This window comes from Dermacentor albipictus, unplaced genomic scaffold (assembly GCF_038994185.2).
Source record: "Dermacentor albipictus isolate Rhodes 1998 colony unplaced genomic scaffold, USDA_Dalb.pri_finalv2 scaffold_34, whole genome shotgun sequence".
Lineage (NCBI taxonomy): Eukaryota > Metazoa > Arthropoda > Arachnida > Ixodida > Ixodidae > Dermacentor > Dermacentor albipictus.
Window position 1 is genome coordinate 2,196,924 of NW_027225588.1, and position 23,848 is coordinate 2,220,771.

Genomic DNA, 23,848 nt, shown 5'->3' on the forward strand with positions numbered 1-23,848 from the left:
AAGCAATTTTTGTCACCCTATTGGCGTGTACGTTCAGTGGAGGTAAGTGGAGAGCGGCAAATGCATGAACCCGGCTGCTACGATACGGCCACCCTCCGCTAAGTGGAATCGAGCCCAGCTCGACCTTGATGTGGGTGGCTAGCGAGTGCTCATCTCCATGCATGTCCACTTCCTAAGCATGTTTGAATTCATATTGAGTCGGACTAAATAGGAATAATAAGGCTACAAGCGTAGGCGCTGTAGCAATCGCGCTACAGTGCGCTGTATTCGTTCAGAGGCACATCGCACGGTGACTGGTTCTGCCGGAGTAGCGGCACGAAAGCACGTCCTCGTATTTCTCGACTACTTCCGGTTTTAAGTCGCGCTAGAGTCGCTGGAGGCCTGGTTGCACTGCCCAGGAAGCGTCCAGTGACACTAAACGAAAATAACGGCTGACAAATGCACAAAAGCATTTCAGCTCGTTTCAAGCTGCGTACCTGCATGCACCTCTCTGTGTCCTGCGGCGCGCCGACGCCGTACGTTTTCTTCGTCGCGGAGCCCGCTAAGATGGCGCCACAGCGCTATGCAAAAGGCGGATTCACGTAGCACCCGCTTGACCCTCCAGCGCTCGTACACGGACGCAGGGGCAAAACAGCGGCGGAAGACGGATTCGGGCGCCCCTCCTTATCGCCGCCGTTGGCCGTCTGGACTGAGGGAGCATCACGGAAGATAGCCGGCTGTAAAAATTTATTTGACCCGCCCTAAAAGAAAAAAACATTCCTCACCGTGCGTGTCGCGCCGGCATTGTAGCGACCTGTAGAGCTTTTTTTTGTTTTTTTAGCGCTTGTGTTTTTCGTGGCCGCGCGAAGAATAGCATCCCCCCCCCTCTCTTTTGCGGCGTCAAGATCGTATAAGCTGGCGTCATACGATCGTATACGTGTAAATCTGGTGATGGGATCACATGCGTGAACCGCAGTAGTTTTGGCGGGGCAACGTACGGACGAGGGCAAAGCTCGATGAGTAGGGGCACCACCCAATGACACAGCGCGTACTGAGGAAGAAACACAATGAGCACGTCGGCGCGATAACGCGTGAGAAGGGGTCGTGAGTGACGTCACCGAAGGGCTTGGTGTCTACTTATGAATGCCACCGCCTGCCCGTCCGTTACTCAGCCTCCCGGCCAGAGACAGCTCACACCAGCAAACAGGGATACTGAAGGCGCAGCATCTCGGTAAGCGACCGCGTGTTTTTCTGCCGCTTTAGTTTTGGGTGTTTCATTCATTTGTGTTCTCGGTTGTCTGCTCCTACCGGTGACGTCGAATGGCTTCCTGCTACACATGTAATTATTGGAAGATGCCGATAAGCGACTCATACGGCCATGGCAAAATATCGCGATCACACTTGAGGTTACGCTCAGAGAGAAATTAATTAGTGGCTTGACAACGCTCGCGGAAGCAGTTAGTTGCTCTTGCGTCTGAGAGAAGCGCCATCAAATTCAGAAGTGTGCTAGTAAAAAGTCAATGATTGAAAAGTGATAACGAATCAAGTTTGGAGCATCCGAGGAGTGCGCAAGGTGCGTTACTGACCTGTATCCATCATCGGCATTTGAATGAGAAAGAGGCTGGACTGGCTAAAGATCGTTGTTGCCCCCGTTCTCTGCTCCTACAATGACCGAAGTGGATTCATTAGGCGCGATATAAGTATATACTTTTTCACAAAACATAATATTGTGAGATGCAAGTCAGCCGTCGCTGCGGCTAAGTGGCTATGGCGCTCTGCTGCTGAGCGCCAGATGGCTGGCTCGACTTCCGGCCGTGGCGGTCACAGCCAGATGGGGGGTGGAATATTCGCGTATGCTGCTTTGGATGCGCGTTATCAGATGATCGAAATCATTCAGGCGTCTCTCGTATTTCAGTGTGTTCCTTTGGGAGGGTAAAGTCCAATATTTGAATGGGAATGCAAAGTGAGCGTAGTTCAACAACTGGCTTCAACAACAGCCAAGAACGCTTAAACCAGGCAGCCAAGTAACGCGCGCCTGCAGCCAAGCGGGTATATGAAAACAGATGTTAGCCTCGGACTCTTGCGGCTGCTTATTTGGCCGCGTGACTTGTATAATGCAACTCGCGTATTTATTGCGCCATGTTGTACGGATCATTGCACGATGCGCTTGTTTTTCTGTGAAACAGCCGTCAAGTCCAGGAACCAGACATGTGGCTCTCACTGCTGCAAAAATGAACCTGGAGTCTTTATTTTTCGTCAAAATCTATACATTTGCCACGCCCCAGGCGCTCCTCCCTCTTCTATCGCCATTGCATTAGTTCGGGCACGCACAAGAGTACAGGGGTGTCGTGTACAACCTGCAGCATGTGCCACGCTCACTATGCCCGACTCTTCTTGAGGTTTAATGCTGCGCTTGTAGACATGCGTGGTAATCCCCTAAGTGAAAACCACTCATTTCTGGCTTTCACAAGTTAGCCACGAATTTTGAACGCGCGGATAGTGCAAAGATATGAATGTTCTTACTGCAATCAAAGACAGCCTCAGTGTATGCTATAACAAAACTACCCGTGTAAGAAGAACTACCCATGTAAAACGTTCCACCTCGCAATGCGACCGGTGTAGCTTATTTTTACGTGATTCGATAAAGAGTATTTCTGTCTATCAATACGCTAGCACGTTTTTTGCGGCTAATTGCGTATTACATTTAAGACGTTCAGACGATCGAGTTAGTTAAGCATACTCAGGTGCATACGAGGCGCCTACTAAACGTGTCGCCAGAACAGTGATCCCAAGCCAAGGCAAACGCACGCGTAATGGTCTTTTTTTTAGATTGAAATGTGCAATAATTATGAATGGGCTTAAGCTCTGCGCATAGCTTCATAATATAATCAAGGAAAGGATAAATGAAAGCAGAAAAAAAAAGGACTATGCATGCCTTCAGCGGGAGCCGAACCCACAACCTCCACATCTCGCGTGCGATGTACTACTGCGATGTACTACTAATACGATGCGATAAACTGCACGCTTCCGAGCCGTCATGCGTTTATGGGCTCGTTTCCGAATGAACCATCTATAGGGTGAGCTCGTAAATGTATCAGGGTTTGAATGACTCGCGTAATTTGTAGTCGAAGAAAACGCGTTTTGCTTGGCACCTGCGTCAGCTCGCGCACGTGACCACCGCGTGCCTCCCGACCAGAGGCCAACGTGCTCGTGCGGGTGCTACGAGGCTCTGCCAGAAGCAGAACTGCCCGGAGGGCAAGTGTTGCCTAGGCTTGCATGAAACCGAACTCGGAGCAGAAAGGAAAATCTCTCTCCTTCGTCTCCTCATGGCTCGATTCGGCACAGTGCGCCGCTTTCGTGTGTGCGCAAGCTTGCTAAGAAAGCACAAGTTCTCCGCGTGATTTAAATAAATAAATCAATGAATAAATCAATATATATATATATATATATATATATATATATATATATATATATATAGGCATGTGTCGATGGAGGGCACTTTTGGTCTAGCACATCAGAAATGTGATGAGCCACTTAGACGTTACCCAAGAGGCCGAGATTCGGGGTCTAGCTTCATTAACGACTCATTAACGTACTTTCTTCCTCGTGCTCGTCAACTTGAAGGTCAGCAAACCAAATGGTACCCCTCTCACCATTCATGTACTGGTAAACGATAAAATCTGAGAAGACTAAACATATATCACTCGTTTAATATCGACATCATGGAGCGTTCTTCCTGACATTCGAAATTTTTCTTGCGAAGGTAGGTTCAGTCACGACGAATCAGAGTAAGATGGGTTTTTGGTTATCGTGATCTGTTTCCTATCGGACTCTGCGTTCGCTGCGCCTTCCTCCGCTACCATAATAGACAGCCTCTTCCTCCCCTTCCCTCCTTTCTTTTTTTCATATAATGTTTGCTTGCGAATGGCTATCGTGAATCTTGGCCCGACAGATTCGCAAAGCTCTTCATTTACGTAAGCTTCGTAAGTCTAGCACTTAGACCATCGTATCGCTGCAGCCTGGTTCCATAAATGGCCCAGTAATTCCGCACGCCTCCCGTATAATCGCTGATAAAAATATCGGAGAAATTGGAACATGTATAGAAGGGAAGTTTAGAGACAGAAAGTTAATTGACCAACTGACCAACTGCTCGCATGTCGGCCTCAGGTACGAACAGTTGCGTGAATGTTCGCAGTAATCACGCATGGCACCGCTGGTGTGTGCGTTTGAGAGGTACCATGGCTTCTATATTCGATGTCTGGCACCTTAGCACTTGGCTCCAATTCGAGTAATGTCACCATTGTGCGGAACTTGAGCGAAAATCACAATACATTACGAAGCACAGTGGTTGGTGGTTTGATCCGCCGTACAGATGATACTTCTTTGGCCGACGGAATAACGAATAAAGCCTTAAGACGCAATCCAGACAACTACTTCATATCCGTGCTGCGAAAGGAAACCACCAAGATTTTATATGGTGCGGTAAAGGTTACCACTTGACTCGGACGGCAGGGACGGAATTTTTACCAAAAGAAAAAGAAGGCCCACTGACGCGTTTAATTGCAATAATACTTTATGAAACTTTTCCCGCCGCTTTAACGAGAGGTACGGACAATCCGTGAAAAAAAGGCCTTCGAGAGCTTCGATGTCAGAATAGAGGGCCATTATCTCCGCTACAGAATCATGACGAAGGAGTACTGGCCGAACTAGAGGCATCCAAACTTTGAGTCGCGTCGAAGCTATTGTAGCGCAAAGAAAAGCGTGCAGAAAAAAAGAGGACAGTGGTATCCTGTCTGTGTCCTGTCTTATTCGTTGTCCGTGTTTGCGCTACAGTGGCTTCAATGTTTATCAACCAGCTCGCACGATGAAAAATGTTTTACTTTGAGTTGCAGGACGTATTGCCAAGTGCAGAAGTGATTGTCGCGGAACTACGAGGCGAGCGAGGGTGTTCTTATAGCCGTGTTAATATAGCAGCAAATGTGCGTACGCGAAAGACACGGCCGCTCAATGGAACGCACTTGGTTTCCATTGAGCGGCCGTGCGAAAGATAAGACGCCACTGTTTTGCACACCTTTAAACTGGGCGCATTAATGTGGCGTAATCAGGGCTGGCACGCCGCAGGGAAGCATTCATCTTGCCTTTAGAGTACTTTAATACGTGTAATTAACAAAGACAATGAAGACGTAAATACAGCTGACAACCGCACCTCTCGAATGAAAGTGAGTGGCGCGCCTCAATTACGCGACCATTTCGAAACCAAGAGCTCCAACTTCAAAGCAGCCTCAACTTATTGGACCACGTTTTCTGAAGCGCAGTCGCAAGCCGCGGGCATTGAAAAATTAGAATAGGTGCACCTATTTACCCGTTCTTGCCAGCACTCACATCGTTCGAGCTCTTTATTCGTGCCTGTCTGCAAAGCAATTCAATTAAAAAATTTTAACCGTTCTTGCTCGATGTGAAAAAAAAACCTTACAATGTCGCCGTCTAGTAGCCATTTCTTTCACGGAGGCCGATTGGTTCCTCAATGGAATGACGGACAGCGACAATCGCTTCTAGTGTGGCACGGAAGAAATTTTAAAACACCTCCATTGGGACTGCCCATCTTACGAAGATAAAAGACTTATCCTTCGTACATCGTTAGCCAAATTAGATTATCTACCTTTTCGCTTATGAATAGAATTTTATTCATTTTTTTGTTAAAAAAATTAAGGAAGCCCGCACCAAATGTTTACCCATGTTCACTATAGAAGAAGAGATGCCGGGACTCCGGCCGGGTGCATCTGCAATGTATAAAGTTGCGAAAGCGCTGCTGTGTTTGTTGAGATAACCAGCCTATACTACCGCTTGTGATGCACTGAACAATGAAGGCGCCATTGCGTGGTGTGTTTATGCATATTGTGAGCTATATTGCTTCTTCTCATCTTTCACTCCATTTTCCTCCTTTATCAGTTCAGGGTAACAGCCTCTGCAGGGGCGTCTGCGTAAGATGGCGTTTGGTGTGTTCCTACACCACGTACGCGAACACACGAGGGTTGAACCTTCCCGCGTATAGTCGTGCGCGGCTAAGTTGTGTCTGTGGAAAGGGGGATCCTGGGCGTTGAGCCGATGCCGGGTGTTCGGACCTTTAAGGCCTCTCTGCTCAGGCAACACATCTCTTTGGCGTGTGCTTCACACAGACGGCGCCTCCAGACTGACCCACCTGGATGAAATCGGGAGCTGGCGTTTCCTGTCCTCCTCTTCAATCTTCATCTTTCTATTCCGCTACCTTGTCCCTCCTGTCTCCTATTCACTTTACTTCATTTCCAAGTTTCTGGGCGGCCAGGGTTAACCATGTGGGCATGTCCTTCCTTGTCCATGGTCATATGGTTATAGCAGTTGTACCCACAGGGAGGATTGGCCATGCGAAGTTGATTCTAAAGACCATATGTTCTCCCGCACCTTCAACGCAATCGCTTATTTATCTTTTTCCACCCAGGACAAGATGTAGAAATGCTCACATGCTGACCCTCGCAGTTTGCATAACGATACTCGTTTGTGTACGTTTCTTCCCCATTGTCTGCGTGACCGCATTTAGCACAAGTTACCCTTTCGCGACATGACTAGGATCTGTGTCCATATTTCTGACACCGAAAGCACCAGCTTCGGTGTCAGAAATTGGGCAAACGTGGTATCAATCTAAAGTACAGGTAAGCGGCCTTAACAGGCGAGTGGTATTTGTCGCTTTGAAAGAGACAAGTCAACTTGTCGAAACGTTGGCTCCGGCATTCACCTTGTTCTCGTTATGCTCATCGTTGGTCCTATGTTTGGCTCCATGGGGGGCGGCCAGCTTAGCTGCCGAACGTTTATACATTTTTTGTCAATAAAACGGTCGCGTAAAGTTTAGGTCTTACTGGTTTATTGCTCAATGACTTGTGACCCCATTATGGAGCACCAAACATTATGTAGCGCTTTACAAGAAAACTTGCCTTCCTCAGTAGAAAGACCGACACAGGGCCGCTGGTATTTTGGGAGTTCTGGCAGCCCGCGGGCAGCAAAAACCGGTCCAGCTAGTTCCGGTCCTGATGGAAGAAACATGGGTTGGGATCCCAAGACAACCCCGAAGCTACCCGAAGTACGCAAAATTGAACGCCGGGAGACAGCTCACCGCGGGATAAACGTAAACATGCTACCAGCATGACAGCGGCCGGTGAAGCCCGCACGCGCTCGGCGTAGTTGGACCATTTATGCGTCGCCGGCTAGAAAATATATACGTAGTTGCATTCGGGGATACGAGCACTTGTTGGCGCGATCAGATTTCGCGCGACTCGCCACTGGGCGCGCTCATGCCCCTCACTTTGCCCAGCTCAACGAACGGCCTCCGACGCGTTCAATGCCGATACGTGAAATTTCACGTACTCCGAAAGCGATCCCTCGAGGATGCCTGCTCGCAGCGATCTCTTCGCCCACCGGCGACAATGCTCACTCGGGCGTTTTGTCAACATTTGACAAGACATGAAAAAGCAGGATATTGGGTATGTTTCACACGCACAATATTTCGTGCCGACCTGCTTGCACTTCGATTTCAGAAAGTTTGTTTCTGCTGCAGTGGTGCTTCTTTTCTGCCCCTGTGCTGAAGGAGCCGTGGCAGCAGCTGGAGTTTGAAATGCGTACCGCCTGTGACCAGCGAAAGTTTTCACGCGAAAAACAGTACTGGTCGATCAGGAGACCAATAAGCTAATTTACTTGTGGCTATTAAACTCAACGATTGCTTTCTTTTGACCTCTACGGCCTGGTTAAACCACATTGGCTTCAAGGAGCCACCCCAACATACGACGGATAGATGAGCGAACACTGGCTAGCTGGGACGTCTTCGCTAACAGCAGAAAAAGCAGATATCGCCGCATATACGCGAGCGATGTGAAAGGGGATACGGCCACATAAAGATGAACCGGAAGGGTATTGCAACGTGTTGTTACTCGCGTCGACAACACGATGCCGATAGCATGCACACATGAGAGCGCGGCGCGCTGTGCCCGGCCGGGAAGAAGCCTTCACGCGACATACACACATAAACAAAAATCATGAGCCATTCCACTATGTGGAGGTGGATGACCAGCAAAGCTGATCCGATCGGCGCATCAGCTTCGGAACATGAGCCAGCACATGCTGGTACACGTGTCGGTTCGTCGTCGAGAAACATGGAACCGCACCCTTTAGCAGAGCCTCTGTACACGCGTTGTACTGAACCGAAGCACGTTACCCTTTATCAGTGCCTCATTACACGTGCCGCAGAATACAAGCTCCGCAACGCTGTAGCCAGGAAAAGACCGCGTCAGCACATCCACCGCCTTCTGCCGTCGCTCTTCCGACCATGCGTCGTTGATTTCCGAGAGGTCGTTATCGAACCATAGGCAATCACATACTTGGCACCTTGATCCGGAGGTGCGATCGAGGAACCCTCTTTGGAACCTTGCGTAGGCGCCATCGAATCCCGGCACCGTGCCCTCGCGGCGTGGATGCCTCTTTGCGGCATTCTAGCCGTCGCCACATGCATCATCCGCTCCCCCCGCAGGGGCGTCTGCGTCAGCAGGCGTTTGGTGTGTTGCGACACCACGTACCCGAACACACAAGGGTTGGACCCTCCCGCGTGTAGCCGTGCGCGGTTTAGCCGTGTCTGGGGAAAGGGGGATCCTGGAGGTTGAGCCGATGCTTTGTGTTTGGACCTTTAAGGCCCCGCGGCGGAGGAAACACACCTCTTTGGCCTCTGCTTCACATAGACGGCACCCCCGGACTGACCCAACCGGGGGAAATCGGTAGTTGCCTTTTCGTGTCTCTCTCTCCCTAGAACCTTCGTCTTTTCCTTACTTTCCACCTTTCCTGTCATCTTCTGGCTTCATTTTATTCCAATTTTTCCAGGCAGCAAGGGTTAACCTTGAGTGAATAGCCAACCTAGGTTATTTCATATTTGGTTATAGTGGTAATGTACAGCTGGCGTTTCCAGGCCGTGTTTCACAGGTCCTGCAGCATCCCCTTGTAGGACTCCACGGTGGGTGGCTGGCGTTACTGCCGAAATAACACATATATTTATGGATAGCTCCTTTCCTCAACTCCCTGATCGCCCTCAGAAAAGAGGGCGCACCGATGAAGTTTTTCAGTTTTTCGCACGCCAAGTCCACAACTTCCCACGTTTCCATGTAGTTCACTCGGAAAAACCAGGCAAACCAGTGCGCACCATTTCACCTTTCCTTGTATCGAAGACTCTGACTGATGTTTTTGGAGCCGGGTATAAGGCGACCAGGATGGCAAGCGGTGATCTCCTCCTGGAGCTCCGCGATAAGAAGCAATACAAGAAACTGCCTAAGCTAGTGTCATTTGGGGATAACCAACTAACAGTAACCCCGCACCGTACTATGAACACCACCCGCGGCGTTGTGTCGGACGATGACTTGCTGGAGCTCACTGAGGCTGAACTCTTGGAGGGCTTCAGTGAACAGAATGTAATCAATGTCAAAAGAATTAAGATGAGGTGCGATGGCAAAGAAATCCAAGCCAAGCACTTGACAATCACCTTCGGATCAAGTGTCCTGCCCGAGTCAATCGAGGCAGGGTACATCAAGCTCCGTGTTAGGCCATATGTGCCAAATCCGCTCAGATGTTTCAAACGCCAACGTTTCAGCCACAGTTCGCAGAGCTGCCGAGGCAGTCAAACCTGTGCCAAGTGCAGTGCCCATGAACATACTTCTGAAGCTTGCGAGAACACTCTCCATTGTGTAAACTGTGAAGGGGAGCACGCCGCATACTCGCGGTCGTGCCCATCCTGGAAAAAAAGGAAAAGAAATTGTGACGATAAAAGTAAAAGAAAATATTAGTTTCAATCAAGGAGGCACGCAGGCGGGTATGCTACCTGCCCAAAAACACATTTGCCGAAGTGGCGCGTCAGGAGGCAGCGCCACAGCGGTCTCTGGCGGCTGTCCGACTCACCCCTAGTGAGGCGGCAGAAACGCCTTCTCCTCCCCCCCCCCCCCGGCGGCTGCAGCTATTGCTGCTACGCCAACCCAGCAGAAGAGGCGATCTACCTCCGGGCAGGTGACCTCAAAGGCTTCGTCCAACGTGCCGAGGCCGTCACGCCAAACCACCAGCAAGACGGCGCCACCAGCGCCTAAGGAGCGGCGAGACACTCTCGACCGCTCCAAAAGAGCCAAAACTCCCGTCACGGTGCCTGAAAAAGGCCCGTGAGCTTATCCTTGTCTCTTGAACACACAGCACCCAACACATTTATCATAATGGAAACACAAATACTACAGTGGAATGTACGAGGACTTTTACGTAACCTCGACCACATTAACGAACTGTTACACAAACATAATCCGAGGTTGCTGTGTGTTCAAGAGACACATCTGAAACCTACAAACACTAATTTCCTTCGTAATTACTCTATCTTTCGGAATGACCGCGACGAGGCTACCGCCTCTGGCGGTGTAGCATTCGTAGCCCACAGATATGTCGCTTGCCGACCCATCGCCCTTACCACGCCCCTCAAGGCAGTGTCAGTTCGGGCCATTCTTTTTCACAAATTAGTAACAATGTGTTCCAGTTATATACCGCCAAACCAGCGTCTCGAAAAAACAGACTTTTATAACCTCATTGACCAGCTCCCCGAGCCTTACATACTCGTGGGAGATTTTAACGCTCATAACCCGATGTGGGGAGACTCACGATGTGACGCGAGAGATCGACTCATTGAAAATTTCCTTTTAAAATCCAGTGCGTGCCTCTTTAATAAGAAAGAACCGACCTACTATAATCCACAGCTTAATTCATACTCCTCAATAGACCTGTCTATGGGTTCTGGTTCTACCTTCCCTGATTTAGAGTGGTCTGTAATTAAAAATCCATTTGGAAGTGATCACTTCTCATTAACTCTAAACCTAGTAACACAACATGACTCTCCTCCGCCTGTTCCTCGCAGGAAACGAGCCGAGGCTAATTAGCAATGCTTTAAAGAATTCACCTACATATTACCAGATTTTATAAGTGATTTTAGCATAGATCATGCCGTATCATGTTTTACCGCTCTTATCACTGATGCAGCAGAGAAATTCATCCCTCAAACAAATGGCACATCATTGAAAAGACGGGTGCCCTGGTGGAATAACGATTGCAGAAAGGCACGGAGGAGACAGAATAAAGCCTGGGGCAAACTACGCGAATGCCCTACTGCCGAAAATTTAGTAGAATTTAAACACATTAAATCCCAGGGAAGACGAACGCGAAGACAGGCAAAGAGGGCAAGCTGGCAGAGGTTCCTTTCAGCTGTAAATTCATATACTTAAGAGGCTAAAGTGTGGGACGGGCTTAGAAGGCTAAAGGGACAAGAAATTCATCCGTTGCCCATAGTAAACGATGAAGGCAATAGCTTAGAAGATCAAGTTGGCGCACTCGCGGAATATTTTGAGCGGATTTCAAGCTCAAATCATTATTCCAAGGCATTCCTAAAGCACGAACAAATAGCAGAACGTGAGGCCATCAACCGGAAATGCAGACAGAACGAATTATATAACCAGCCTTTTAACATTGCCGAATTGACAGCTGCTTTGGCTGCATGTCAGAGCTCTGCACCTGGACCTGACAGGATCATGTACGACATGCTTAAACATCTCCACAACGATACTCAAATAACGCTACTCGCACTTTTCAATGCTATATGGGCGGCCGGGTACCTCCCATCTAAATGGAAAGAAGCTATTGTTATCCCTGTTTTGAAGCACGGTAAAGATACATCACTGCTGACCAGCTACCATCCTATAGCGCTTGCGAGCTGTCTTTGCAAGCTTTTTGAAAAAATGATCAATCGCCGTCGCATACATTTTCTAGAGTCCAGCAATATCCTTGACCCACTTCAATGTGGTTTCAGGGAAGGGCGATCTACAACCGACCATCTCATGCGCATCGAATCAAACATTCGCGATGCTTTCATACATAAACAATCCTTCCTATCCGTATTTCTTGACATGGAAAAGGCGTACGATACAACTTGGCGGTACAGAATATTGCGCGAGCTTTCGGCGCTGGGCATCCGCGGCAATATGTTAAACATTATCGAAAGCTACCTACAAAACTGCACATTTCGGGTGAAAATGGGCAATGCACTGTCGCGTACATTCACACAGGAAACTGGTGTACCCCAGGGAGGCATACTCAGTTGCACTCGCTTTATCATTAGGATAAACACACTACGCGCTTCATTACCGCCAGCTATATTTTATTCCGTCTACGTAGATGACATACAAATAGGTTTTAAATCCTGCAACATTGCAGTATGCGAAGGACAAGTACAGCCGGGATTGAACAAGATATCTAAGTGGGCAGAAGAAACTGGGTTTAAAATCGACCCCCACAAAGGTTCATGTGTTCTAGTTTCAAGAAAGAGAGGCCTGGTTCCAGACCCATGCATGGAACTGTGTGGACAAAAAATGCCTGTCAACAAAGAACACCAATTTCCAGGTGTAATACTTGACTCTAAGCTTACTTTTATCCCACAAATAAAATATCTCAAAGCTAAATGTCTAAAAAAAATGAACTTACTCAAAATATTACCACACACAACATGGGGTAGCGACAGGAAGTGTATAATGAATATTTACAAGAGCCTCATTCAATCGCAGTTAGACTATGGCGCCATAGTGTACAACTCTGCAGCCCCGAGTGCACTAAAGATGCTGGGTACGGTCCACGACCTGGGTATTCGTCTGGCCACAGGCGCATTCGGACCTAGCCCCATTCAAAGCTTGTATGTAGAATCGAATGTGTGGCCACTCAATCTGCAGCGATCTTACACCAGCTTCACATATTTTCTTAAAGTGCACTCTAATCCTGAACATCCCTGTTGTGAAACTATGAACGATTCGACATGTACTGCACTCTTCCGCAATCGACCCTCCTTGAGACAGCCTCTCTCACTCCGTGTGAGGGAGCTTAGCGTGGAAGTGAATGTTCCACTCTTCGAACTCCGCTTGATGCCTCCAGCGAAGCAGCTACCGCCTTGGGACTGGCAAGTGATAGAGTGTGATATATCTCTCGTAAGTGTTACAAAATGGGCATCAGAACTCGAAATACGCATGCATTTCCATGAACTCCAATTGAAGTGCTGTTGTACGGAATTCTACACCGATGCGTCGAAATCACATGTTGGTGTGTCTTACGCGGCTGTTGGACCCTCTTTCTCTGAAGCAGGTGTAATGAACCCCCATACAAGCATCTTTACTGCAGAAGCCTACGCAGTACTATCTGCAGTAAAACACAAAGAAAAAAAAACTAGGCAAAGCGATAATATTCACGGGCTCGTTGAGTGTTGTGAGAGCAGTAATGTCCTTAAGAAAACACAGGAATAATGTTTTCATTGAGCTTTACTGTCTCTTGTGCAATATTTATTCGTCTCGTAGGCATGAGACAATATGCTGGATCCCTCGTCATAGATGAATTGAAGGTAATATGCTGGCCGACCAAATGGCCACATCAGTTACACCTCAAGCTGGTAATACCACAACTACTATTCCTTCCACAGACCTCAAGCCTTCTTTGCGAACGAAACTGCGAAGTTACTGGCAACGCATGTGGGACAATGAAACAAATAATAAGCTCCATTTGATTAAGCCAAGGATAGGTTTCTGGCCCCCTGTTGCAAAAACAAGACGGACCAACGTCCTATTCTGTAGACTCCGAATAGGACACATATATGGCACTCACAATTTTCTGCTTACTGGCAAGGAACCTCCTACCTGTTGTAGATGTGGTGAAAGGCTCACCGTCCTCCACGTCCTCGTGGAGTGTTTACTACCAAAGCTGTCACCACAAAGATGTGGTTCTGCATGTTAATAGCCCAATAGTATCGTAGCACATCCTCTTTCTAGAGGATGTTGCTATGATAGTAGTTGTGGACAGCACACACCTTCAGGTACTTACGCTTCAAGGAGTCTATTAGGGCAGTAGTGCTTTTTCAAATTTTATCACGACGTAATTCTTTTACAATGTTTCTTTCGCGTCCTTGTCACGCTTCATAATCATAGTCATAGTTTAATTACATGTAGCTTTTACGCATTTTGCAGTGACCGTCCTTTAGGCCCCTCTACAGCCCTGTAACATTCATTGCTTGTAATTTAACGCTTCACTTTGATTTCATTACCATTGGCTTGGCGCTCTTTGGCCATACGTGGCCCTTGCGCCGTAAAACAGAACACATCATCATCATGCGTCATCAGCTCTTGCTCGTCGCTTACGTACCACATCGCCGGCACGCTCTTCTTCCCGGGCCGCCGGGTTGGCACGACGCCGATGGTCTCTCTCTCGCCGCTGCTCTCGCTGTCACTCCTCGCTCTTCATGCGTACGGATCACGCGTGGTCTTACCATAGCAACGGCAGAGCGAAATGGCACGGAAAATTCCCCTTGGTCGCCTTATCAGGCGCACACTACGTCGCCCACTACCTCATACATTCACAGAGACACAGCTGCGGTGTAGCGCCGTTTCCATTTCCAGACACAGGAGGTCGTTTACCCGAGCTCTGACGCGAGCGGTGATATGCGCTTGCTTCTGTTGTTGGCTCTTTCACTCTGACTTTTTAGGGGAGAGGTTTTCCGCGCGGACGCCATAAAATCCCGGATCATAGCCATAGACAGCTTCGCTGTAAACAAAACAAAAAAAAATTGGAGGGCGCTTAAGCTTCGCCTTCAAGAGTGGAACGCGACAGCCTTCCCGTCGACCCGCCAAGGGGTGTAAGACAATGGGCTACAGGGCAGCCATCACTTACGAGGCGCCTCGCATCGGACGCGGTGAGCGTCGAGCCATATGGTCGAGCAACGCGGCGTTCGGCGCAGCAACGAAACGTGCGCCTGAGCAAGCGGAGCGAACCAAAGAACTCGGTATCCCGGAGGGGGAAATGATGCACGCCAGCCAAACGTCGTGATCGGCACGGGCAGAGAGATAGACAGATAGTGATCTAAAGAAAGGAAGGACGCTTGATTCTGCAGAAGGAGCAAGGCGAAGCGTTGTCAGGGGAGAGAGTCCGAGCCGCCACAGCTCCAATGCGCGCGTGGCGCTATCTGTCGGGGCAGCGCCGTACATGGAGAGGAGAGGGTCTTCTGTGTTTGCCGCAAGATGGCTCTGCGTGTGCGGAAAGCGCGGAAGAAATGCAGCGAAACGCACTTCGCTACTCGTGTAATTGCGACTTCTCTAAGTTACATGTTCATAATTACCGATATACACCGCAGTATAACATTCCACGGCTCGTTTCGAAGGCAACACCGCATTCACTAGAGGCGCGTTTGCACCTCTTGGAAGCATCGAACTCGTGGCTGATTGGTAGCGTCTCCGTCTCACACTCCGGAGACTCTGGTTCGATTCCCACCTAGCCCATCTTGGAAGTTGCTTTTTATTTATGGAGTGCCTGCCGTGATTTATCGCTCACGGTCAACGCCGCAAACGCCGACGCCGACGACACCGGCTTTTCTGCGACACGAGCTCCTTAACGCTATCGCGTTAAAAATGGAAATGGTTCCCGGCTGCGCGTATCTCACCATCTCGCAAGGTGCGGTAGAATCTTAGAAGAGAGCGCTACAGTTACTTCCGCCTGAATGTGACTGTAGCCAGTTTGCTGGGTGAGTTAGAAGTCCTCAAGCGCCTGCGTTCCAATCCGTTAAGTCTCAATGAAAATGGCGGCGAGCGCTGATCGCCTCCTTTTGTAATCTGCTAGCCAGATAACTTCCAGAGTGCAGCCAGATGGAAATCGTCCTGGCTGCTTCTGGCAGCCTGCGGGTAGCCAGAACCACCATCCAGCCCAACTAAAACGAACGCGTGGCCGAAGTGCGTCGCGCTGTGGGCGAAGCAACCTGAGGAAAACGAAGGCGCTCCGGCTGGCTCTGGCAGCTCGCGCGCAGTGATAAGTGTAAAATCAAAGATCGCCAGTGCTGCTTGTGACTGCTGCGTCAGAGAGGAAACTATTGAACACGTTATTTGCTGTTCTCGCTAAAGCACAGACGTGTTAGTCTGTCGCGACCACATTAGGCAGTCCGACAACCATCCGCTTTCAGAGGCACTTATGAAGTACCGGCCAGCAGGGTTGTCAAACCCGCAGTCAGTCAAAGCTCTATTGAAGGTACTATTCTCGGGGAACTTGTTCGAGAAACTATTTATTCCGTTCCCCTCCCCAATTCCCATTTTTCTTCGTGCGTCTGCTTTATCGCAGGTTTTGTTTTCTTTGCCCCTTATATATCCCTTTGTAGGGTAGCGAACCAGAAGCCTCCCTTCCGACTAACCTTCCTGCCTTTACATTCTCATCTCTCTCTCTCTCTACTCATGTGAATCATTTCCAGTCATGTGCATGAATAACAAAATGTGAGATCAGCAAGAATTTGAGGAGGTTTGGTCGAAAGCTCGTTGACACCACGTTTCGTGCTGCTAGCCAAAATCACACTTACATTGATGGTGTTCTATGAGGACTTTGCTATAAAACTAAAAGAGGGCGGCATTCTGAGACATTCAGTGCTACGCGATGCTTGAGAAGAATATTCATGTCTAGCTTAACTTGAATTTATAGCTCAAGGACAAGAGTAACGTAGGGATTGGTAACAAGCTAGGGTGCTACTTATGCGAAGATGTTGTAGCCACTTATGTAATGCATAAATAAAGAAAGACAAATTCTTCCCCTAGTCAAGTGACAGAGATGGTTGGGGCACACGTTCAGCTGCCATTAGCCAATGCTGTTACCGAATGTATGTAGCACGAGAAAGCACAAACCTTTGTCTATGCAGCCGATAACCCAAGGTTTTTGCTGTTCTTGTTAGTATGTGAATACAATCGACTGGTATTAGCAAAATTTGTTTGGCCGTTCCCATAAAATAACTAGTAAAGGAATAAATAGGTTGATTTAAAATGAAAATCAAGAACCAAAATTAATATGCTGTGCGAGAAAAGTCCACCCTCGATTTTAAATGTTGTTTCCACATACCCTTTGTTCCCAGAAAGTCTGCCCGACTGCCAGTTTCCGCTAGCACAAGCAATTCGCATAAGGTTGTTTTGTTGTGATGCGCACGCAAAATATTCGCAGCCGATGAAACAAGTCGCGCCCATTTTGTTATTACATTAAAGTATGGGGCTTGACGTGCCAAAACGACTTTCTAATTTTGAGGCACGCCGCAGTGGAAGACTCCCGCGGACTCCCAAGGACTACAATCCCGCGACCTCGTGCTGAGCAACCCCACACCATAGCCACTGAGAAACCACGGCGTGTCCACTTTGTTATGTCGGAACGACAGAAGGTTAATTGTTTCAGTGTTACTATCATTCAAGCTTCTAGTCATTTGTGTTCTTGAGCTCGTGCACCCTTCTTGCCTTTCAGCCATTGTGCTGAACGTTGGGTAAATGGGGCAGATTTTTTTACCCCGCTATTTTGGAAGCAGTAACCTCAATCGGGCTGTTATGAATGGAAACCTGAATGTAACATTTATGTGACCCTGCACAAACAAAATTCAGGAAACGTGTGGCCCATTGTTTTGCTGGGCTGCAAGTTTGTTTCTTATAGACATAATTTTACCTTTTCCCTTTACTTGCAGTGTTGCAGCCGTCGTAAGGTTGTCACGAAGGCTGGTCATCAAGGTCAGGGGCAGGATTCACTAAGCGAACTTATGCTATTAATCTGGCTTAAGGATAATCTTACGATAAAAGCGAATTCACGAAGCGAAAAACTGTTCTTAAGATCTGGAAGCGTACTACGCCCGCCGCGGCAAAGACGAGCGCTGTAATTGAAAAGAATGCGTATATGTTAGGGTAGCACACTTGCGAACTTCAGTATTTCCGCCAATAGTAAGCGTACGTCGATTCACAAAATCTAAACGGCCGTCGCAAATGACGACCTCAGAGGAAATCTCTAGCATATGGGTGTAGCAGTCTTACGAACATAATTACGTCCATCTGCGCCACTCGAGCTAGCGCGAGTAAGCATTGGAAAGCGCTGTAGTGGCTGACTGGCCAGAGGCCACAACTGATAGCCGAGGATGGCGCGTGCTTATTATCTTTGCGGCGTGCTCTGATTTGTCACCTCAGAGTGCATCGAGCTGTTTCAGCGCATAATTATATTGAGTTTGCGTTGCTGTGGAAGGCAGCAACATTAATGCTGTGCAATGAACATCTGCCTAATGTCTGATAGACTGTGTTTCTGTATGCGCGCTATAGCCGGAACTTTCATACTCGTAATGACGCTCCATTGGGTGCTAGCAAACAGAAGTGTCCGTCCCTGACAACCATCAAGTTTGTCACTGATGTGTTGTGAGCACTTCTATCACTGTCTTTTTTCTAGTTTGTGCTTTCTTTTGCTGAAAGGGCTGCGGATTATTATTTTTTTAAGGATTTGAGGCTGGATGGGAGATGGGAGACCTAACTGAAAGATCGCCTAAACACCCAACGCTGAGGGGACTGCTACATGGAACAGTTTCTCGCCGTCATTCCGACGTCACCAGTTCCGTTCGGCACCAACTCGTCGACCATCGTCCCTAACGCCTCAGGCTACGTTTCACTAATTCTGCACCGTGACAGTATTGATTGCATGCTTAGGAGTATTCAAGGTATTAGACTGAGAACTGGGAAGGATCAAGGGAAATGGTCAACGCGGAATATCTTAACAGGCTTGAGCTTGCCGGTGTCATTGTCCTGTACAGCAACGCTGTGGACACATTGTAAGAATCGATTGAGAACACTAACACAGAAAGTGCAAGAGAAGGTTAAAGAAAAGTATGCTGAAGACGATGGTAATGTTGAATACGTTGTCAAGCGAACAAGAATTAATGACCGACAGTCAGCCTCTAGAGTATATACAGGAGTAAGATTCTCTAGGTCAGTTAACCACAGGGAACGCTGATCATAGAGTGAAGTTAGCAGAAGTATGAAAACGGTTCCAAGTGCACACGGCCGGCATTACCAAATCGTGACCGGGAGCACACCGCTGTCGTTGATAAGAAACGTGTACAACCATTCCGATCTTCAAGTACTATCATAAGGGGCAGAAACTTGAAGGTCAGCAATGAAGATTGAGAATAAATTGAGGACATCTCAAACAAGCGATGGAACGAAAAATGTTAGACCTAATGCTAAGAGGATAAACGGGGTAGTCGTAGGTGAAATTAAGCGGGAAAATTAGAGCTGGGAAGGCCGCGTATTTCATACGGCACATACGGGAGTCTAATACAAATAAAGACTGGGTGCTAGGGAAAGGAAGGTGGGGTAATGAAGTCAGGAAATCTGCAGGCATAACATGGAATCTGTTAGCACAGGTCAGGGTCAATTATATATAACTGGGAGAAGCCTTCGTCCTGCAGTGAACATAAAAGTGCGCTGATGGCGTTTTACAACATACAAAGTTTGTGCGGAATATTAACGGACTGTTGCTCTTGAGCCGCAGTTCGCTTCGTACTGCGAGGTCGCATTCGCTTCTTTGCAGAACAGCGTCGGGCGCTGCTTGGATACTGCCACCCCCACATTGTCATCGTACTACATGTGCAGTGACAAAGTGCTTCAGTGCTGCAAGATCGAAGACTTGAACACATTTGATCCGAAACCAACTAGAATGCTGAACCGCTATGCCTTTCGTGTAGGGTGCTGTGCATTATTCTGACGTGCACTTGAGCGTGTTTTTGTCAGGCTAGTAAATTTATGGCAACGTTGGCGCTGAGCATCTTAGTGATGTTGGCTGGTTAGCCTTAAGTTCTATGAGGTGCCACTTGGGCTATGGCAGACAACGTAGTTAGGGGCTGCAGGCCCTAAAGTCGTCCACCTATCATTTATTACCAGACTCCAAAATTGAAGTGCGCGAAACTTTGTGTGTTTTGTCTCCGTCGGAACGCGGCAGCCTGATCCTTCAAAAACAAACCCTTTACCTGGTGCAAAGCATCATCGTGTTTTATTAGCCGAGTAGAAGCCAACAAGAAGCGATGAACGCTGATAACGTGTCAACGTGTGATAGGGAGCAAAACTTGCAGGTGTGGATCTTACGTATAGTGAAGTTTTCTGTGATAATTATGGGAATGTCGGTAGCGCCGGCTTCTTTCCGTATTTCTCCTTCAGGGCTACTTTAATAGCTCTCTCTGCCCTCGACAGCGATCCTATGCGAGGGGAGCGTGCGTTTTGTCTTCGATCGGCGCTCGACAACATCGTCGACCAGCACCTTATAGATGGTACCGGTGGCCCAGGGAGCTGATATTGAGCCTATGCGCTGTAGTATAACCGCACCTGCAGCCATGAGCTGTGCGATCACATACCATACCGGTGAACGTACGGGTGCTGGGCGTCTTGCCTTGAGACCATACGAACTATGTATTATGGAACTTTTTGATTTCAGTAATTTAATACGTTGGGGGTGGTGGTGATGATGTATTCAGGTGAGGTTAGCTTGGCAGACTCGGCCGGCAATTCCTTCGACTGAGCGTCTCTTTCTGCTTTAAATATGTCATCATGTGTCCCTCAGTCCGGTCTCTCGTATAAATGTGAAAATAATGCATAAAACTTCGACTGCAATTCTTTTGACTGCGGTGCTGTGTACGGGTGAGCGTGGTTGCGCTCGTCAGCGCTGTAGCAGACGCCCGGAAAAGGAAGCTGTCGAATAGGAATGTGCAATGATTTGCCGTAAGAATAAAGCCTGAATTACATGTGCATGATCTGCCGTCATGCTATCAGTTGACCGCACTTTCATTTCTTGTCATTTAATTCGAGCTTTCTTTTCTCCTCGTTCTCATGCGACGCCGTACGTTATATGCGCTGCCACTCCGGTTGCACGCTTATCTGAGCGTAAGAACTTGTTGGCTAAGAAACTTGATACGAACAGTGCGGTTTAGTGAATTCCGCCCCAGAAAACTTGCATCCACAAACAGTGATCTGTAAGATACTGCACTTACCCTTAATAAATCGTAGCTGCTTCCGTCACGTTTGGTACAAACTACAATGTACCCAATAAACGGGGTGGCAGAATGAACTTCCTAATGATTCCATAGTGAAACAGAAATTACCAACTCCGCACTTGGCGTCCAGTTCACGCGGAAAGAATACTCGCCGAGGAAACGACACGCGCGGGCAAAAAAGGTGTGAGAGCTATATTTCTAGCCATCCGCTGACAACATTGGCAGTAATAAACAAATTTATAGCAACCTTTACACTGAGCAGGCATGCTTTCATCCGTCTCTGCATCACTTAAGAGAGCCAACACCACGTTTTATGTCTTCACTTCCGGGATGTATTACAGAAAAGATTAATTCGTGCCTTCCAGACTTTCTTCTTCATGGACAATGTTTACCACCATTGTGGCCCATAAAGAACAAAAAAGAATGCCTTCGTCTGGTTTTGCTTTGTTTATAAAATTTTGTTTCTTCATTGCTGATTTTCAACGGCACCTTCTTATCAGTGCAATCAAGGAGATAATAGCAGAATCGAGTTTTAATCGCATATCTTAACCTGGCTCACAATTACAAGTTTTCTGGAAAAAAACCTAAGAGCTCTCTTTATTTTGCAAAACTTCACTCTTCCTCGCATTGGTGTTTTCACTTTTCCTGCCGCTGAACACACAGCTTATACAAATGACTCGCGCAAGCCTCATTTATTTGATGCCTCTGACTTTATGCTTTGTATCCATTGCCTATGCATGACGAGGCAGATTATGGGCATAGTTTATGCTCTTTCACCTTCTCTAAAGCAATTTCATAGCCTCCGCATTATAGAGCTTTCTGGAAATATCAACGACGTTTTTTTCTCTTGCAGACTCGAATACAAGAAATACCGTATACCACAATGAGTAGGAAGGAAGTTGAGAAGAAGCAGAGGCAGGTGCCTTACTACAACATCATTGATGGCGTGCCCCGAGGACCGTACTGTGAACCGGAATGCTTGCGCAACGCTCTCAACTTCAAGCCGCGCGACGGTGACGTCATCCTAGTGGCCTACCCGAAATCGGGATCACACTGGGTTCAGCAGGTCATGCTCCTGATCCTGAACAAGGGCGAGTCGGCGACTGATTACTACGACCACATTGAGAAGGCCGCTTTCATGGAGATGAACGGAACGCAGGAGCTTTTGGACAAAATGCCGTCCCCGAGAATGATGCGCACGAACCTCCCGATCCTGAGCCGAAATTCGTGCCACAAGAACGCCAAGTACGTCTACATGGCTCGGAACCCATGGGATTGCTCCGTGTCGTTTTATCATCATGTCAAAGGAATCGCCAAGTTTCGCTTCGAGAACGGAAGTTTTGAGGACTTCCTCGACTGCTTTCTCGAGGGAAACTTCGGATTCGGAGACTACTTCGACCACATTCTGGCTGGCTACGAGATGAGGAACGAGCCGAACGTATTCTTCAGCACCTACGAGCAGTTCAAGCAGGACACACCCGGAAGCATACGAAAGCTGGCGTACTTCCTCGGCGAAGAGTACGGCAAGCTGCTGGACAGAGACGAGAACGTCTTCAAACAGGTCATGGAGAAGAGCAGCCCTGAGTTCATGAAGAAGATTATGGAGTTCGAGTCGACAGACTCCGCCGACGGGAAGCAGCAGGACGTGAAGGTGTTCAACTTCGTGCGCAAAGCCAAGGTGGGCGACTGGAAGCACTACTTCAACCGGGAGCTCCTGCAGAAAATGGCCGCCAAAATCGAAGAGAAGACCAAGGGGTCGGACATCATGGATCTCTGGAAGAGACCCACGGAGCAGGATTTATAAGCGAGGTCGTCTTTTGGACATTGGAGAGTGATAGAATAAACAATCGTTTATCTTTCGACCTTATAACCTGGCCTTAACGAGTGGATATTTTCTTACAGGTCAACTTTGCACGCAAAAACTGCCCTGAGACCGCTGTACTGAGCAGTTTTATAGTGGTGAAGCGCGATGTTCGGATGAGCAATGTATGAATAAACAGCCGTTGACCTGTTTTACTTGGGTTTACTGTACGATTCACACACGCATAATACTACAAAGTTAGCGTTTTCTTTGTGTTTTCAATGAGTAACGCACAAAATAAAAAAAAGCTAACTGAAGGAGCAGACAAAAGTTTGCACTTTCCTTCTGGAAAGACACCCTCATGAATGTCCTTCATTTTCGTGCCTTCAAGCCAACAACTTTCATTTTTACACTTCTTGAAGCATGCAAGGTGGGAGCAGGCAGTAATACAAAGGACGCCGTTGGCAGGAATTTTTCGCTGATGGTGCCTTCCAGTCGACGAACAAAGAGCATGCTGGAACTTGTTTTGCCAGGGCAACCAGTTATTGATATTTCAATTTTCGGTAGTTCTATTAGTCCTCGGTGTAGCACCGTCTCTAATTCGGCACAATAAGAGTAGGGTATACTCACTATTTCGTGGAGTAGTTAGAGTGAGAAAAATAATAGCTAAATTCCGCGTAAGAGAGTGGCCAGCACGCATCTCCTTTTAGAGTGCATGCGACTCCTGGCACCGTAAATCGCGCTGGTAATACAGAAAGTGGAGGGGAATGTAGCATCAAGCAAGAAAAGGGCGATTCTAAACAGGAAAACAGACGAAATGACCACTGCCAAGCAGTGCTCTTAAGGCACGTTTCAATTATCAGGCAATGACGGCCGTCTGCGTCTTCACAATTTGCCTCTGTTTCTGCTGTTACATAGATCATCTCAAAGTATGTGAAGGCAAACACATCAGAGCGTGAAATAGGTCAGTCGTAAATATGCTCTTCCTGTTCTTTCTCACGAAGTCTATCAGTGGTGTCCCAAAAGCCTATTCTGAAACTCACACCCAGCACATTCCGTAAATCTGGCCTACGCAGAACTGTTTAGCACCGCAAATTTATTTATTTATTTACAATACCTTACACGCCCAGAGGCCACTGAGTAAGGGGGAT

At 47.9% G+C, this 23,848-nt stretch overlaps 1 protein-coding gene across 1 annotated transcript; it reads left to right on the top strand.

The window, feature by feature from the left end:
• Positions 1–1,052: 1,052 nt before the first annotated feature.
• On the top strand, positions 1,053–22,914 carry LOC139052785 (amine sulfotransferase-like). The gene is made up of 2 exons (XM_070529861.1): positions 1,053–1,210; positions 21,750–22,914. Exon 2 carries the CDS (start codon positions 21,780–21,782, stop codon positions 22,698–22,700), a length of 921 nt encoding a protein of 306 aa, XP_070385962.1. The 5' UTR covers positions 1,053–1,210; positions 21,750–21,779; the 3' UTR covers positions 22,701–22,914.
• The last annotated feature ends 934 nt before the right edge of the window (positions 22,915–23,848 follow it).